The sequence below is a fragment of the Talpa occidentalis genome, unplaced genomic scaffold, assembly GCF_014898055.3.
Source record: "Talpa occidentalis isolate TD23 unplaced genomic scaffold, MPIMG_talOcc4v2.1, whole genome shotgun sequence".
NCBI lineage: Eukaryota > Metazoa > Chordata > Mammalia > Eulipotyphla > Talpidae > Talpa > Talpa occidentalis.
The window spans coordinates 64,625,193-64,642,616 of NW_026555331.1; the positions used below are offsets into that span (position 1 = coordinate 64,625,193).

Sequence of the window (17,424 nt, forward strand, 5' to 3'; positions counted from 1 at the left end):
CACATGCACTGGGTACAGTCAGAAGCGCGGGAGGGCGAGAGAATTCACCAGAGCCAGAGTGGGGAGCAGAGCAGGCAGAAGGACCGAAGCACACTGCTGAGGGGAGCAGCGGGCGGCAGGAGAGGTCTGCGCGCCATGTGGGACCCTCCTCTGGTGGCCAGGGAGCAGCCGGGGATCGAACCGGCGCTGCAGAGGCCGCGGGCAGCTTCTCAACCCAGCGCTCAACCGCTGCGCCACCGGGGAGGCCCTCCCAAATACTTCTTACTGGCTTTCTTTAGTTCTGAGAGTGGTATCAGTCTGCATGATGAGGGTTTTTTTTTTTCTTTTTTTCCTTTAATTCACTTAGGTAGGAGTCAACAAAGCTCCCTACCTTGGATATTTTATAAGAATCCTAAAATCAATCCTTCTAGTTATAAATTTCAGGCTCTGTTGAGATTCTCAATAGAGCAAGACTTCAATTGTTCCAAATGAATTCCAAATGATTCACAATCAGATTTGCAAGATGTCAAATGTGTGCTCCCAATCACTCCTTAACCTGTGTTCTAAACTCTGGCCCTCTGGAGAAACTCGGAAATTCCAAGCTCAATGTAAATTAGATCTCTTAAGGGATTCTGAAGTTTAAATTCATTGGCCACCAAGGTACAATAGCAAGAAACAATACTTTTGATACCTTATGGAATTTTTTCCCAATTTATATAAAAGGATAATAAATAACTTGTAATACAAAAATGAGATGTGTAAATTAATTCCTTAATTGTACAGTAAAATGTAGTTGGCATGACTAAATTCTACCATAAAGGATGGTGTTATTTTGTAAAAGACTCATTTGGTTAACCATTACTTTGTAAGATAAACTTGGCCAATCTTACCTTGAGAAGATTGGTTTGTGCATTTATTCCTGGACAAGCTGTTTTCCTTGGTTCCGCCATTACATGGTTCACTTTGGCCAGAAGCAGGGCATTCTCTTCTGTTGCTAACTTCACATAACCACTGATGTCCATCACAACTTACAGAGGAATCCAATAGTCTCTGTTCTACTTTCTCTGAATTTAGATTTATATTACTCATTCTACCAAGTATTTCACTATGATCTTTGTCACTTGAACTAGAGCTTTCACTATCAATTCTAACAGATGGAAAAGAATTTAAGTCACCTTTCATGCAAGTTTCATCTTTCTCATTGTCAGCTTCTGTTTTAGACCCATAAGTATCTGTGTCACAGCTTTGTGAGGCATCAAATGTCCAACCCTGAGCTTCCCAATAATGAAACTGTTCCAGATAATACCAATAAAGTTGACTATAATGTTGTTCCCATTCTTCCTTTGTTTCAGGTATGTTCCATGGTTCAGAACACTGTGTTTGATCTGAATGTTTTTCTTGCCAGCTTTGCCACAACAGTCCTCCACCATATTCATTCCAATACTTTTCCCATTTCTCTGTAATTTCTAGTTTTGGAGATAATGCAGTTTCAATAGGAAGATTTTCAATTTCATTATCTTTTTTGGTTTGAAGTTTATATTTGCTGATGTTCTCAGACTGCTTAACTGAAGATGGATCATCTGAAGCCAAAACATCGTCATCTTCATAGTATTGTTTCCAAGATTCCCTTATAATTTCATCTAAGTACTTCTTTTGATGTTTTTTCTTTTTCTTTTTAATTTTAACTTTATTTCTAGTATTCATAGATACCTACATAAGATAAATATCTTGAATATAAAATGTACTTCATAAACTATAACAGATAATACAATCTCTTTTGACATTAAAAAAAAACAAACAACTTTCAATTCAAACACATACTCTGAGTCCTTATACAAACAAATGAATCTTACTAAGTTTCCTAGAAGAGGGAAAAAAAATTAATCACACATGGCACACATCACAGCTTAGTTTTGGTTAATTTACAAATAAATACATTTAAAGAGAGCAAATGCTCTAACTCATGAATGCATTAAATTTGAGATAAGAAAAATTTCAATGTGGTATTTTATGAAAACAAAACAAAACAAAACAAAACAAAACAAAACAAAGTAACAAGTAATATAATGAATACATACCTCAAAATTCTTATGTGCAGATATCCCACCAAACTGAAGGGGAAGTCCCATACTTCTCATGAGTTCAGCCTCAGAATCAAGTTCACTTTCATCTTGGTCCAGGCCTTTGCTGTCATGTGATTCTGTAATGCTGGTGGAATGACTGCCATCCTCCTCATCTGTAGCTTGGTCTCCTACAGATGTTTATTTAATTTAGTTTCTTTTTTTAAAAATCTTTTTTTTAAAAAGATTTATTTATTTATTTATATAAGCACTGGGTACAGTCAGAGGTGCGGGAGGGTGAGAGAATTCACCAGAGCCAGATCGGGGAGCAGAGCAGGCAGAAGGACCAAAGTACACTGCTGAGGGGAGCAGCGGGTGGCTGGAGGAGTCTGCGTGCCATGCGGGACCCTCCTCCGGTGGCCGGGGAGCAGCTGGGGATCGAACTGGCGCTGCAGAGGCTGCGGGCAGCTTCGCAACCCAGTGCTCAACCACTGTGCCACAGGGGAGGCCCTATTTTATTTAGTTTTAGAGAAAATATAGACACAGGTTTTATCATCCTCATTTTAAAGAACTTGAGACCCAGAGTAATTACAACTTGTTCAAAGGAAAGGTGTGCAAATGTTAGAATTTTTCAGGGGAAGAATAAAAAAAGGACAAATGGAAATAGATGGTAACATGAAATAGAAAAAAATAGCTAATAAAGAATCAAGACACAACTTCTAGTCTGGCTCTGCCTGAACTATCCATCTAGCTTCCCATTCAATTTATACTTAACCATTATCTTCTCTGTGCTGAGCACCTGGCAAACAGTAAGGATGTAAGAGGGACCATGGCAGAGTTACCACAGGAAAATACGTAAAATCTTTACATTCGTTATCTGAAAAATTACTGAGTTAACTATGTGGCTTTAAAAATGATCTGTGGAATTATCGTAGCAATTGTTAATAAGAGAAATGAGAAATACATCTTTCAGCCCTTCACAGGCATCTTAATCACAAGTGGGATTGATACCCTGGGTTCTGTGGGAAGGTTGAATTAATTTAAGGGCTCTGCTATTAAAAATTTGAAATCCACCATCATGGAAGATCCTTTTAAACTCCCTGAATCTAGGTCTTCCAGAAAACCTGTTTTATTTTAACAAGTTTTACTTTTTCCTCACATGGTTATTTAAAAGTAGCTCATTCCACTAACTGGACAAATGCCATTTAAATGCCCTTAACCGTTTAAAAATCTGAATTTTCTATATTAGCATTTTCAGTTAGGCTTGAGTTGCATACTGGCTAAATGATCTCAGGCAACAGAACAGTGAAAATAGTAAAAATAAAGACTGAAAGAGAAATCTCAAGTGTATACATTCTACTGAAAGAGAGGAAACCAAGATATTTATCTAAATAATGAAGGGGATTCAACTCACCATTCTATTCAATTAACTTATTAAAGCACAGAAGAGCAAAATAGGGAAAATAAATCTGTTAAATTTTATGTTCCTCTCATGAATGCATATTTTCTTGTGTTTGGTGAGAGCTTAGTATCCAAATAAATCTTTTGTACAACATAATATTGAATTACAAGCACAACATTTTGTCCAGTGCTCAATTGAAAAAAAAAAGTGATTTATTCCCTCAATGTTGCAGTTAAAAAGATTTTTGAGGGTAATATGACATCCTTCACTTGTGCTGATTTTAAACTATAACTCATGCTGCTGTTTTTCCCATGGCTAGAAAAACATAAAATATCTGGGTAGAAAGGAAAACTTGGGTCCTGAGGCCTGAGTGACATTAAAATGGCTTTCAGGTAGCTAGGTGAAACTCAAAGTACAAAAAATTCTGTCTGTTACTTGGAAAATTACCTAGACTGTGACCTCTTTACTTCAGACAACAGACAATGATGTTCACTTAAGAGTTTATCCTGAATTGTTTTCAATACAACTGGTAGTTAAATAAGGAGGCTATAAAATTGAGGTGACTCTAATGCCTTGATAGCTTACTCAAGCAAATCAAACCTAACTGAGTCAATGAATTGAATCTGAGAAAATGAAAATTTAAGTACAGCCAACTAGACTTTCCCAAAGAAAGCAACTACTAAAACTATGGCAAATCAAGTAAGTTCCTTGATTTGCTTGTCCATTTTCTTTTGTAAAAAACTTTCCCCTTAGTTTCTGTTAGTGGAACATTCCTTAACCACCTTTGGTTTGGCCCTGTCTGGTGTAAATTGTTGTATGCTCAGATAAACTTTTGAAAAATATTTATGTGCCTCAGTTTAACTTTTAACACAATAAATTCTGCTAAAAAACTGTATGATATATACTTTTCAAAACTTCACATCTCAGGTTACTCTTATTTAATGGAGACAACTAAGGAACATTACACAGGAAAAAGAAGTCAAGTTCACACAGGACAGGACCTATAGGAAAACAAGCCTGGCTTTGATAGAACTGTGCTATAATAAAAAATAAGGACTGTACGATTACAGGATTACTTTCCACTTATAATATTTTATCCTAACAAATTAATATAGTAATAGTTAACTTTAGCAAGAAAGAATTATATTGTTTTATACTGTGTTACCTGCACTGTTGCCGTTTCTTCTGACATAATAGCCCTTTAAGCCCAAATTGCATAGTTTTCGATCTCTGTGAAGCAAATTAAACAGTCAGTATTGAAAAAATAATTAAACTATATGTTTAGAGGAAAAACAAGTTGAAGGCAGCATAGACTCATAAAACTTAAGGAACTGAAAAGCAATTTGCTTATTCATTTTCCTCATTTGTAATACAGATGTAATACTACATATTAAGGAGTTGTTATCAGGATTGACAGTATTATTACAAAGTTCTTACTGAAATATTTTATCAGACTGAAACATAAATCAAGACAAAGCAATGCAATCTCAATGACTGACTTATGAAAAACAATTAATGGCTTAATTCTTCTTAACAAACCTACTTATTTTGTTTTTTATTATTTTTTATTTTTATTTTATATATTTTTTTACATCATTTTTCATTTTTGCACAATGTATGCATTTTCATCTTGGTTATAGTCCCCATACAATCCCCCCCCACCCCCGTAGTATCTCTGGTTTATAGTTGCTTGTTGATTTTGATTTTTACTTCATTAGCATTAGTCTTTTTCTTGGTCCCTTATTTAGGTTTTTTAAATTCCTGCTGTGAGTGAGACCATCCGGTATTTTTCTTTTTCTTTCTGGCTTATTTTGCTGAGCGTGATCCTTTTCAGCTCCATCCATGTTGCTGCAAATAGCATGAGTTTATCTTTTTGGATTGCTGAGTAATATTCCATTGGTATATGTACCACATCTTCTTGATCCAGTCATCTATTTTTGGGCATTTGGGTTGTTTCCATAGCTTATTGTAAGTAGTGTTATTATTAAGTAGTGCTGCTATAAACATAGGGGTGCAGGTGCCCTTCTGAATTAATGTTTCTGTGTCTTTTGGGTAAATACCTAGGAGTGGAATTGCTGGATCATATGGAAGGTCCATCTTTAGAAGTGAGGAATCTCTGCACAGCTCTCCATAGTGGCTGGACCAGTTTGCACTCCCACCAGCAGTGCAGGAGAGTTCCCTTTTGTCCACATCCTTTTTTTAAAATATGTTGCTACTTTTTTTAAAATATGTGCCATTCTCACTGGTGTAAGATGGTATCTCATTGTAGTTTTGATTTGCATTTCCCTGATGACAAGTGATGCTGAACATTTTTTCATATGCCTATTGGTCATTTGCATTTCCTCTTTGGAGAAGTTTCTTTTTAGCTCTTCTTCCCATTTTTTGACTGGGTTATTTACTTTGTTTTGTTGAGCCTCATCAGCTATTTGTAGATTTTTGTGATCAGTCCTTTATCATTAGTGTTGTGTGCAAAAATCTTCTCCCAATCAGTGGGGTGTCTCTTTGTTTTGATTACTGTCTCTTTTGCTGTACACAAGCTCTTTAATTTGATGTAGTCCTAGCTGTTTGTCTTTGCCTTCACTATCACTGCTTTGGGTGATGCGTCTTTAAAGATGTTACTGATATGTATGTCATGTAGTGTTTTGCCTATATTTCCTTCTCTAGATTTTATGGTTTCAGGTCTTACATTTAGTTCTTTAATCCATTTTGAGTTGGTTTTCGTGCATGATGTGAGGTAGTAGTCAAGCTTCATTCTTTTGCTTGTAGCAACCCAGTTTTCCCAGCACTATTTATTGAACAAACTTTCTTTGCTCCAGTGCATATTCTTTGCTCCTTTGTCAAAGATTAGTTGACCATAAATCTGTGGGTTTATTTCTGGATTTTCCATTCAGTTCCATTGGTCCTAGTGTCTGTTCTTGTTCCAGTACCATGCCGTTTTGATTATTAAGGCTTTGTAGTATAGTTTGAAGTCTGGGAGTGTGATGCCTCCATTCCCTTCTTTTTTTTTCAGGAGGGTTTTGGCTATTTGGGGTTTTTGGTGGCTCCATATGAATTTCATCAATATTTGTTCTATTTCTTTGAAGAATGTTATTGAAATTTTTATGGGAATAGCATTGAATCTGTAAATTGCTTTTGGTAGGATGGCCATTTTGGTAAATAACATACCTACTTCTACACTTTTTCTCTTTATGTACTGAAATCAGAAATTACATAACTAATATAAACCTAGAAGAAGACTTTTAAAAAGGGGATGCTATTATCTTTCTGCCAGCAAATGCAACTGTAATGAACTCCATTATAACTGCCAATAAGGCCATTTGCAGTAACAACTAATACTGCTTTTCTAGTAAAGCTATGATAAATTCAACAATATATAATCCTTATGTACTTGATATATTACTTCATATTCTCCCATATATTTTTTAATACTTTATAAAACATAAAAGTAGGTGGTGACTCATAGCAGGACAGTGAAAGGGTTAAGGAATCAAGTGCAAGAGTGCTCTGGTAGTATGCCTCATGACTCCCACGAATATGGGATAAGAGAGGCAGTGAGTGCATTGGTAGGGTGGGAGGTAGGACTGAGAGCAGCAGCCACATAAGCGATCAATGCTGTGCCCACCAGCATCTGAGAATATGGGGCATCAAGGTGTCAAGTGGAGGATTGAGCCAGTGAGATTCCCAGATTGGTTACACTGAGGATGATGATAGCCAAGACTCTCCTACACACACAAACACACACACGTATGTAAAATACACATATATATGTACATACTGTCTATTGTGAGGGTACAGAAACACTGAAAATGCAGAAGCAATTAAGTGCAAGAAACACTCCCTAAAAGGAACCAGGGTACCATGGAAATAGAGTGGTTTCTACTTGAAGCACACAGTATAGAAGATAAGCCTGGCTGAACTTATCCCAGACTAGGAAGAGCTTAGAAAATACCAGGGACATATATCAATAGAAAGGGTACAGGAGTCACTTTGAGAAGCCCCCACAAGCCTCATCTGTGACAGTACGAATTCAAAAACAGAAAAAAATAATAGAACATACCCATTAATAAACTAAGAACCCATAGCCCAAGTTAATATAAAGGAGCAAACAAATCCACCGGGAGAGAAAAAGTGCTCCATAGAGAATGCTAACCCATGAATGTAGAAGGAACGATGGAGACAGAATCACTCTTCGGTAACTTTCAGAGGTAGTGGATTCAGGCAGGAAAAGGATTTTTTTTTTAAGGATTTATTTATTTATGCATACAAGAACTGGGTTGTAGGCCAGAGGTGCTGGGGGTGGTGACAGGACCCACCAGAGATAGAGTGGGGAGCAGAATAGGGTATTGTTTCCACTGAAATACACTGCTGAGGGGAGCAGTGGGTGAGGCAAGAGAGGTCTGCTGTGTCACGTGGGCCAGCTCCCTGGCAGAGCCAGGGTTGGAACTCATGTAGCAGTGGCTGGCAGCAGCTTGACAGTGCTGTGTCTCCAACCCCTGTGTGTGTCACCAGGGAGGCCCCCCCAAAAGGTTTTTTTTTTTTTTTAAATAATAAATTTTATTTTTATATTCCCCCATACAATTGCAAACGCCCCATTCTGACCCCAATCCTTCCCCTCCCGCCCCCCACCCCCCAAAAAGTGTCTCTGGTTCATAGTTTTTTGTTGATTTTGATTTTCACTTTCTTATATTCATTTTCCTGGTCCCTTATTTAAGTTTTCTAGATTCCTGCTATGAGTGAGACCATGAGTGAGACCAACCCGGCCACCGGGCGAGGGTCCCACAGGCCGCGCAGACCTCTCCTGCCGCCCACTGCTCCCCAAAAGGTTTTTAACACTGGAAGACTTCCTCACAAAATAGTAATAAGTACAAGGGGACCATTATGATTTTACAGTGGAGAAGATTGGGAGATAGCAACATGATTAGGCAATGGAGTTCAACATCCATAGTGGTAGGATAGGTTTACAGAAAGTATCCCCTGAAGTGACACAGAATCAAGCACCAGGATCATTTCTGTGGCATCCCTGACAAGACTGTATGGCCCAACTATGTTCCTGTTGAGAGGTCGCACAGACCTAAGTAAAGTCATTCTATAGAAGGTAAAGTCTGTATCTTGTATACTCCTGAGAGCATGAAAAGAGTGAGAAATTTTTCCAGAGACTGACAAGAGATAATAAGTAAATATAGTAGGGTCATTCATACCTGGAATCCTGGATCAGAAAGAAAAAAAGCAGTTGGGAAAGCTGGGGAAATTTTAATCTGAATCTACTACAGTGGCCATGGAGGAGAATACTCTTGTTTTGGGGAAATGTACAATGAAGTATTTAGGAATGATGAGGAAACATGCCTGCAGCTTGCCCTCAAGTGATTCAGAAAAAGGTCCTCAATTTGTGTGTGTATGGAAGAGGGAAAGATGGAAGGACTGCAGTTAGGTGCTAAAACTGACTGAATATGTGAGGGGAATATGGAGTTTTTTTGAACTACTATTCTAAGTTTGAAATTATTTCAAGACAATTTTTTTTTTTTTTTGGTGGGACCCTCACTGGTGGCCGCAGCTCGAACTGGAGCTGCAGAGGCTGTGGGCAGCCTCACAACCCAGCGTTTAACCTCTGCGCCACCAGGGGAGGCCCAAGACGAATTATTGAAAAATAATTAAGCCTGCTATTTATAGCATAATCAAATTTATAAAAAAAAAATCTATTAACTCCATGCCAGCATTTTCCTATGTTCTAAGTTTTGTACAGAAACACACAAAATTTTCATATAATTATAATCATAATGTATTTTATATTCTGATGTTAATGAGCACAAGGACTTTTTCATGTCACTATGGAGTCACTGTATGATTATTTTAAAGAGCACCACAACATTGCAATCATGTCTTCTTTATATAGGACACGTATAGAAACTTGAATATACAGATGAAACAGAATTACTACTCTAATTATAGAATTCATAAAACAAGATGTTTGTAAATACCTCCAGAAAATGAAAATTACAATTTTCAGACTTTTCTATTCTATTGCCTGCCTCTGAAGGGAGGTGTGTAAATAATGCTGGTACGATAATCAACTCCTACTTATTGAGAAGCTATCTGACACCTATGCCACTTGTCCATTATCTATGGCACTGAATTTGTTGTTTCACCAGGTCACCTGCTGTCCTAAGAGATTTTATACCACTTAAACCTAGAAGATTTCATAAAATTGTACATGTTAGGCTAATCAGTGGGATAACAGAAAGACTACAAAGTCACGTAGACCCAGGTTGCCACTTAACTGGTGGTGGGATTTTTTTTAAGTCATTACTGAGACCTAGTTTTCTTCTACAATAAAGGAAGAATAACGAGTGACACCTCAGGGTGTGGGTGCAAAGTGGGTAAAAAGTATAAAATGTAAATGGTTTCAATTACCATCTGCACTAGAATGGCTCAAGTTTTTATATTATTTTTTTATTTAAATTTTTTTTTAAAGATTTATTTATTTATACAAGCACTGGGTACAGTCAGAAGCGCGGGAGGGTGAGAGAATTCACCAGAGCCAGAGCGGTGAGCAGAACAGGCAGACCAACGAAATACCCTGCTGAGGGGAGCAGCTGGCGGCAGGAGAGGTCTGCACGCCATGTGGGACCCTGGCCAGGGACATAGAAGGTATTATTGAACTCTTACTTTTAAAGATTACACTAGCAGCAGTGTGGGTGCTTGGAGAAGAGCTACTTAAAACCATTTTCAGCCAACAGATTATGGATTAGGATTGGTGGCAGAGGAACTGGAGGAAAGGAAGAATATAGAAGAGAAATTGTTTGATTTAAGGGGTTGGATTGAAGTGGGGATGTGGGATGAAAGGAAAACAAAGAATGGAAAGGGCAAGTCCCTGGTTTCTGGCTTGTATTGATGCCTTTCACTGAGATAGGGATCTTTAGAGAGGCATGGGTTTTATTTTGTTAAGTGGTGAAAGAAACTATTTTGTCCATTTTGATTTTGTAGTACCTGTCTGGAGACGTTATAGTAGATGTATATATTGGTTTGGAACTCTGGAGAAGTCTAGGCTGGTTTTAAAAACTTGAGCCAGGGCCTCCCCAGTGAGTGCTGGATTGTGAAGCTGCCCACAGCCCCTGCAGCGCTGGTTGGATCCCTGGCCCCTGCCGCGGGTCCCACATGGTGTGCAGACCTCTCCTGCGCAGGGTATTTCCACAGCATTTAAATAATTCTTAAACAGTTGTCAACACTCATCATCTTTACCAGAAAGTAAACTCAAAGGGTATAGGGCAAGCTTTGACTTGTAGACCAGTCTATCCATACATAGCACAAAAGAATGAGAGAATACACGCACGCATGCTACAAAGACAATCTTTTACATTAAACTGTATTTAACTTAACTTTGGATAATTTTTGATTACTCAACAAAAACACATTAAGAATAGTAAGAATTCCTTCAAACAAATTCAAGTACATTGAACTGTGTTAGAAATATCACATAAAATTCACTTCCACAGTGGAATCTAACAATAAACCTGTTTTAGGACTGAAAATACGAAGTGGCTGAACTCATAGTCCTGATAAGAGTATAAAGATGCCATCCCTAGACTCCAATTCTTCGGTCAGTTTTTTTTCACCCACTAGCTTTTTCCATGCAGGGAATTTTTACTCAAAAAAAGTATTTTCCCACCGCCAAAATAAAGCGCTCAAAAAACTGATGAAATTATAGTCAAAATTTTGATCTCAGCTAGAGTTCTATTTATGTGAACGTGCGCTTTAATGAATCTTAAGGTTTTAAAAAACTTAAGGAACACAAATCACTCATCTTCAAACTTTAACCTTCTAAGGTTACATTCATTAAATTTTACGTCTCTGGGCCTCCCCTGGTGGCGCAGCGGTTGAGCACTGGGCTGAGAAGCTGCCCCGCAGCCTCTGCAGCACTGGTTCCATCCCCCAGCCACAGGGCAAGGGCCCCACATGGCGTGCAGACCTCTCCTGCCGCCCGCTGCTCCCCTCAGCAGTGTACTTCGGTCCTTCTGCCTGCTCTGCTCCCCGCTCTGGCTCTGGTGAATTCTCTCACCCTCCCGCGATTCTGACTGTACCCAGTGCATGTATAAATAAATAAATCTTTAAAAAAAAAATTTACGTCTCACTTTCCCCCAATTTTTTTTTTTTTAAAGATTTACTTATTTATTTATACAAGCACTGGGTACAGTCAGAAGCCAGAAGCGCGGGAGGGTGAGAGAATTCACCAGAGCCAGAGCGGGGAACAGAACAGCCAGACTGACGAAATACACTGCTGAGGGGAGCAGCGGGCGGCAGGAGAGGTCTGCGCGCCATGTGGGACCCTCACCCAGTGGCCAGGGAGCAGCCGGGGATCGAACCGGCGCTGAAGAGGCTGGAGGCAGCTTCGCAGCCCAGCGCTCAACCGCTGCGCCGCAAAGGGAGGCCCACTTCCCCCCAATTTTTAAGTGTCCCCTGCATTTATAAAGCTGGCATATATCAGGCACCAATTTTTTCCTAACAGGAAAAATATACTTCACTTAATGGCCAGGAAACGACCACCCTGTAAGGTCGGGGGACTTCTTTTCTTAAACATCACCTTGCTCGAGGGCCGCCGTGGTTTCAAGGACCAATTACAACATATTTCCGAGAAATGAAGACGACCACGTGTTTACTTACTCCACAAACGCCCTGGAGCAGAGGCAAAGGATTTTATAATCCTCCTCCAGGTCTTCAATGAAGAGAAACATTTCCGCCACGCGGCTCCACTTCTCGCAGCACATTTTACCACTTCAGAGGCGACACCCCCGTTCTAAGTGGCAGGAACGCGGCGTCCCGGTTCGCTCCTCGAGGACCGGAAGAAGGTCTCGCCGCGCGCCCGCGGGTGAGGGGTTAGGAACGGGCCCGGGGCAGCTCGAGCGGGGAGGTAACGGGGAGCGCCACCACCGGAAGTGGTTCCGGGAGGCCACAGGAAAAGGCGGGGCGACCGGTGGTGTCACACTCAACGTGGCTCGGCCTGCAGCCGCCGCTTGGCGCTTGTTTTTCCCCCTCCGTTTGCCCGGGAGAGCCAGGCGCTCAAATTTCGCTGCTTCCGTCGGTCGTTGGGCCACCGGATCGCTCCGTCGCTGCTCGGGAGTGACGGCGAGCGGCCCCTGCCTCCTCCCGCCCTAGGTGCGTGGGTCCCCCGCTGTAGCCTGCCCGCATTCTTCATCGCCCTTAGGCGCGTCAGTCACGGGGCGCTGGGAGCGGCCGAGGCCGCTGTCTGGTCTTCCCGGGGCCCCTCTGGAATCCCAGACCCGGGCGGGCGGCGGCCTGGGGCGCCGGAGTGGCGGGAGGGGAGGCCCTGCCTGGGTCACAACGAGCCCATTCACATCGCCCAGTGTCTGTCTTGGCGCGCCCCCCCCCGCCCCCCCAACTTCGGCGGGTTTCGTCTTGGTTTACCATAGGTGGGTGGTGGGACGAGGGTGCTCCAACCTTTTTAGAGACCCCTGGCTGTCCCGCTGACCTCTGCGATTCTGGAACCTGGTTCGAGCTTAGTGTCTGTAAAAGCTGAAGGGAATCATTTGGCGATCTCAAGAATGGAGTGGCGAGGCTGCACGGGTGCTCGAGTCCTGACACATCAGGCTTAGAACTCCGGGCAAGCGACTTAACCCTTCTGAGCCTCATTGTGATCATTTGTAAAATGGGGATGTTTAATACCTGCTTCTTAGAGCTGCTGAGATGGTCTAATTGAAACTAGCTATATCAAACCTTTCATTTGTGCTATTAATAGTTGGAGTCGTTACAGACTTTGTAGACGCCAGGCACTGACTCGGTCTCAAGAGTTTTTGCACCCTGTAAAACAGCTCTCTTCCCTCAAGCTACTGATTAACAAGAAAAATACATGTGCACATAACCAGAGTGTCGAAAACTGGAACAGCTCCGCTAATTTGGGGAAAAAAAAAAAAAAAAGCAGATAGTGCGTGGTATTCGCTGAAACTGCCCAGGCTGCTTCTTCAAAGAAGCATGTACAGACTTGAAGTTGTTGGAGCACTTAGGACTTCGTTTGTGGTGTTAATGCTGAAATGATATTGAAAAGAATTTATTTCTTTGAAAATATGAAAACAAATATTCACTATTATTTTGGCTGCATTTACTAGTGGGTGGAAATAGAAGATTAACTTACAAATGAAAGGTTAATTCCTACAGCTTTACGTTGATGTCAGAGGTAGAATCATTTTAATGACTCAAGAAGGTAAGAGTGTTGCAAAGTTATGGATACACCAGTTGAGATATGCAACAGTTTGGGGATGAGGCTAGGTTAAGAAAATAAGGAGAGAACAGTAATTGTCAAACCCAGTGGGATATCTTTATTAAAATTTGAGGGACAGTCTAAGATTTTAAAAAACAAAACAAACAAACAAAAAACCAAACCTTGAAAGATAATTCATATCAAAACCTACAATTTGGGCCACCCTGGTGGTGTTAAAGGGGTTAAATTCTCAGCCTATTAAGCTATCACCAGCCACTGTGGCATGAGTTCAAACCCCTGCCAGGGAGCTAACCCACATGGCACAGAAGACCTCTCCTGCCTTGCCAGCTGCTCCCCTCAGTAGTGTATTTCAGTAGATTCCCCTGCTCTGCTCCCCACCCTATCTCTGGTGAATCCTCTCATCCTCTGCAACCTCTGGCCTACACTCCTGTTCTTGTATGCATAAATAAATAAATCTTTTTTTTTTTTTAAAAAAAAAAAACAACCGTACAGTTTAAAGCTTGAAATCAAAAGGTATTGTTTTGAAGTTAAAATGATGGGGTTTGTCAGATAACCTAACTGAAATAGTAGGTGAACTTTAATTTACATTATTAAAACATGCAAAAAAGAAAAAGGGAAAATTAATTTGAATTTCAGTGAGTATTTTTTAATGGACATTTTCACACTATCCTCACTATGACTCATAAACTAGAAGTAAGAAATGGATCTGCTATCATCCATGATAGTACACATACTGGTAATGGGGGTTTAAATATCAATTTCTTTTTGAGGGGGTAGGGGAACAGCAAGAGCAAGGTGGGGAGGGAGCACAGAGGACTGTGGGGATAAACTGTGTGCTTTGCTGGTGGGTGTGGTATAGTAACAGCATTTGAGGGGCAAGTTGCTATACCTCTAAAACACAATTAATACTGTAAGCCAATGCTATCTCAATAACAATTTAAAAAAAAAAAAGCTTTATTTCTTTAAGCTTTCCAGGAAAGCCAGCAAAAAAATCCACTGTTCTTATTTATTAATTTTTCAAATATTTTGATTTTAGACAACTAGAAAATCAATTTTACTAAATATTTCTCATCATCAACATGGTGATATTTCAGATTGTCAACTTTGTTTTATGAGTTACATGAATTCTAGCTGGAAAAATTGAGATACTTTGTATGTGATACATAGGACTGTGATTTATTGCAGATATTTTTGGGATGGGAAATAACCTGCAATTTGGTAACTAAAACATATCTGCCAAAAAACACCTTTTATGAACTTTAGCTTTTATCTGGTTTATTTATTTTATTTTATTTATTTATACAAGCACTGGGTACAGTCAGAAGTGCGGGAGGGTGAGAGAATTCACCAGAGTGAGAGCGGGGAGCATAACAGGCAGACAGATGAAGTTCACTGCTGAGGGGAGCAGTGGGCGGCAGGAGAGGCCTGCGTGCCATGTGGGACCCTCGCCCGGTGGCCGGGAATCGAACCAGCACTGCAGAGGCTGTGGGCAGCTTCGCAACCCAGCGCTCAGCCGCTGCGCCACTGGGGAGGTCCCTTGCTCTACATTTTTGTCGTAGATTTGGAAGAACATAATTGTCACATCTTTGTCAGATATCTAAGATGTGCCAGGCATAATTCTAAGTGCTTTACTTATGTTTTCTCATCTAACTATTTTATCTAATGATTTATCCCCAGTGTTTGGATTAGTGCTGAGGACAAACTATAAGTATCTAATAGAGTAAATAAATGAATAATCGGAGGAAGCAGGTCTTCTCTGGACCACCCCTTCTCTAATATGCCATATTTATCCCCACTGGCTTAATCAAGGACAGGCCCCACGGAATTATCTTTTGTGCTGTATTATCCATTTCTCACTTTCCCAGTGATGTATTACCCCTGGCATTAAATGCTGATTTATTTTATTTCATCTTAAAGCAACAACAAAGTTATCTACATTCCCCTCTAGACACTCACCTGCTTCTCTACTGTACCTTTTTAGCAGCTGTATTCCTCTGAAGGAGGAATTTGTTTGCACTTCATTTGTTCCCATTCATTCTTGTATTTCCCTACCGGAATTTCTTTTCTTTTTTTTTTTTTTAAGATTTATTTATTTTATGCATACAAGAACTGGGGTACGGGCCAGAGGTGTGGGGGTGGGGTGGGGTGAGAGGATTCACCAGAGACAGAGTGGGGAACAGGCAGACTGACTGAAATGCACTGCTGAGGGGAGCAGTGGGCCTGCTGTGTCATGTGGGTAACTCTCTGGCCTGCTGGGGATGGAATTCATGCTGCAGAGGTTGTGGTTAACTTCACAGTGCTGTGCTTAATCCCTTGTGCCATGAGAGTGGCCCCCTCCTGGAATTTCATACCTTACATCAAAATAATTCTTATCACAGGTTCCCAGTACTGCTATGTTATAAAATCCAACGGTCAGTTATCATTCCTTACCGCACTAAACTCAGCAACATTTGAAACAGCTGGTTGATTATTTCTCCCTTTTTTAAACACTCTTATTTTGAGACGCAGGATGAGATTTCTGGAAGGAGGATGCTAGTTACTCCTTGTTCACCAACTTCTGCAATGTTGAGTGCTCCAAGGCTCAGTCCTGGAAAATCTATTTATACTATATTCACCCCCTAAAGGATCTTCTTAAGTTTCGTGGTTTTTAATACTTCTGTATGTCAATTCCTATATGAGGAAATTTTTATATATTTATATTTCTGTAGCTCTGACCTTCCTGCTGAACTCTGCTTATTTCTAGTTGTCTGTTTCATGCCTTTACTAGAATAGAATCTTAAACTTCACGTGCTCAAAACACATATTACAAGTAGGTGCTGTTACTTTCCTCATTTTACAGGTAAAGAAACTGAGACAGAGAGATGTAAAGTAACTTTCCTAGGTCATACAGGTAGGTAACTTGCCCATGATACAAACCCTTGTTGCCAAAAACACAGAGTCATCTCAAACATCTCTCTCATTCACATTCTACACCTATTATCAGCAAGTCCTTTGACTTTCTCTTCAAAATACATCCAGAAACCGATCTCATCATGCCACCGTCTCTTTGCCACTGTCCGAGTCACTTACATCACTCATCTCATTTACATATATATAGTAGTAGCTTTCTATTTGTTCCCTGTATAGTATATTCTCAACATAGCAGTTATTTAAAACCAGGTCAGGTAATTTCACCCTTTTGCTCAAAGCTTCACACCTCTCCTTCTCACGTATACAAGAGTTGTCTTACAGGTATTACAATGCTACCTCTCTATACCCATTTCTGACTGCTCTCCCTATTTTTCTCAGCCTTCCTACCTTGCTGCTTCTGAGACCACACTGTGTACTTGTGTTCATTTAGCTAGGAATTCTCTTCCAAATACCCACATGATTTGCTTCTTCACTTAGGTCTCTGATTAAATTTTAGAGTGACTTCCCAAACTATGTTACATAGCAGTACCTTCCCCTCTTGACAGCTAAAGAACTCCATAATCCTCTTTTTTTTTTAAATTTTTTTTTTTTTAATATAAGGACTGGGTACAGTCAGAAGCGCAGGAGGGTGAGAGAATTCACCAGAGCCAGAGCGGGGAACAGAACAGACAGACTGACAAAATACACTGCTGAGGGAAGCAGCGGGCATGGCAGGAGAGGTCTGCGTGCCATGTGGGACCGTTGCCAGCGGCCGGGGATTGAACTGGCGCTGCCGAGGCTGTGGGTAGCTTCGCAGCCCAGCGCTCAGCGCTCAACCGCTGCACCAAAACCCTCCATAACCTCCA

At 40.5% G+C, this 17,424-nt stretch overlaps 2 protein-coding genes across 8 annotated transcripts in view; one reads left to right on the top strand and one right to left on the bottom strand.

Moving 5' to 3' along the window:
• The window catches only part of TGS1 (trimethylguanosine synthase 1), a 51,596-nt gene extending 39,186 nt beyond the window's left edge, over nucleotides 1-12,410 (bottom strand). Inside the window, exons 1-4 of one of the 2 annotated variants that reach the window (XM_037506559.2) lie at nucleotides 12,097-12,409; nucleotides 4,607-4,671; nucleotides 2,058-2,230; nucleotides 870-1,689 (exon numbers count right to left, since the gene is read on the bottom strand). In XM_037506559.2, coding sequence (XP_037362456.1) covers nucleotides 870-1,689; nucleotides 2,058-2,230; nucleotides 4,607-4,671; nucleotides 12,097-12,200 — 1,162 coding nt within the window. In that variant the 5' untranslated portion in view covers nucleotides 12,201-12,409. Of the gene's footprint in view, nucleotides 1-869; nucleotides 1,690-2,057; nucleotides 2,231-4,606; nucleotides 4,672-12,096 lie in introns of both variants that reach the window. The other variant, XM_054692262.1, reaches the window with a different exon arrangement.
• TMEM68 (transmembrane protein 68) overlaps nucleotides 12,116-17,424 on the top strand; it is a 45,155-nt gene continuing 39,846 nt past the window's right edge. For 3 of the 6 annotated variants that reach the window (XM_037506505.2, XM_037506538.2, XM_037506531.2), the window contains exon 1: nucleotides 12,432-12,588. The gene's annotated coding sequence lies outside the window, so the exon portion shown is untranslated. Of the gene's footprint in view, nucleotides 12,302-12,431; nucleotides 12,589-12,847; nucleotides 13,652-16,508; nucleotides 16,560-17,424 lie in introns of those variants that run through there. The other 3 variants (XM_054692263.1, XM_054692264.1, XM_037506524.2) reach the window with 3 other exon arrangements.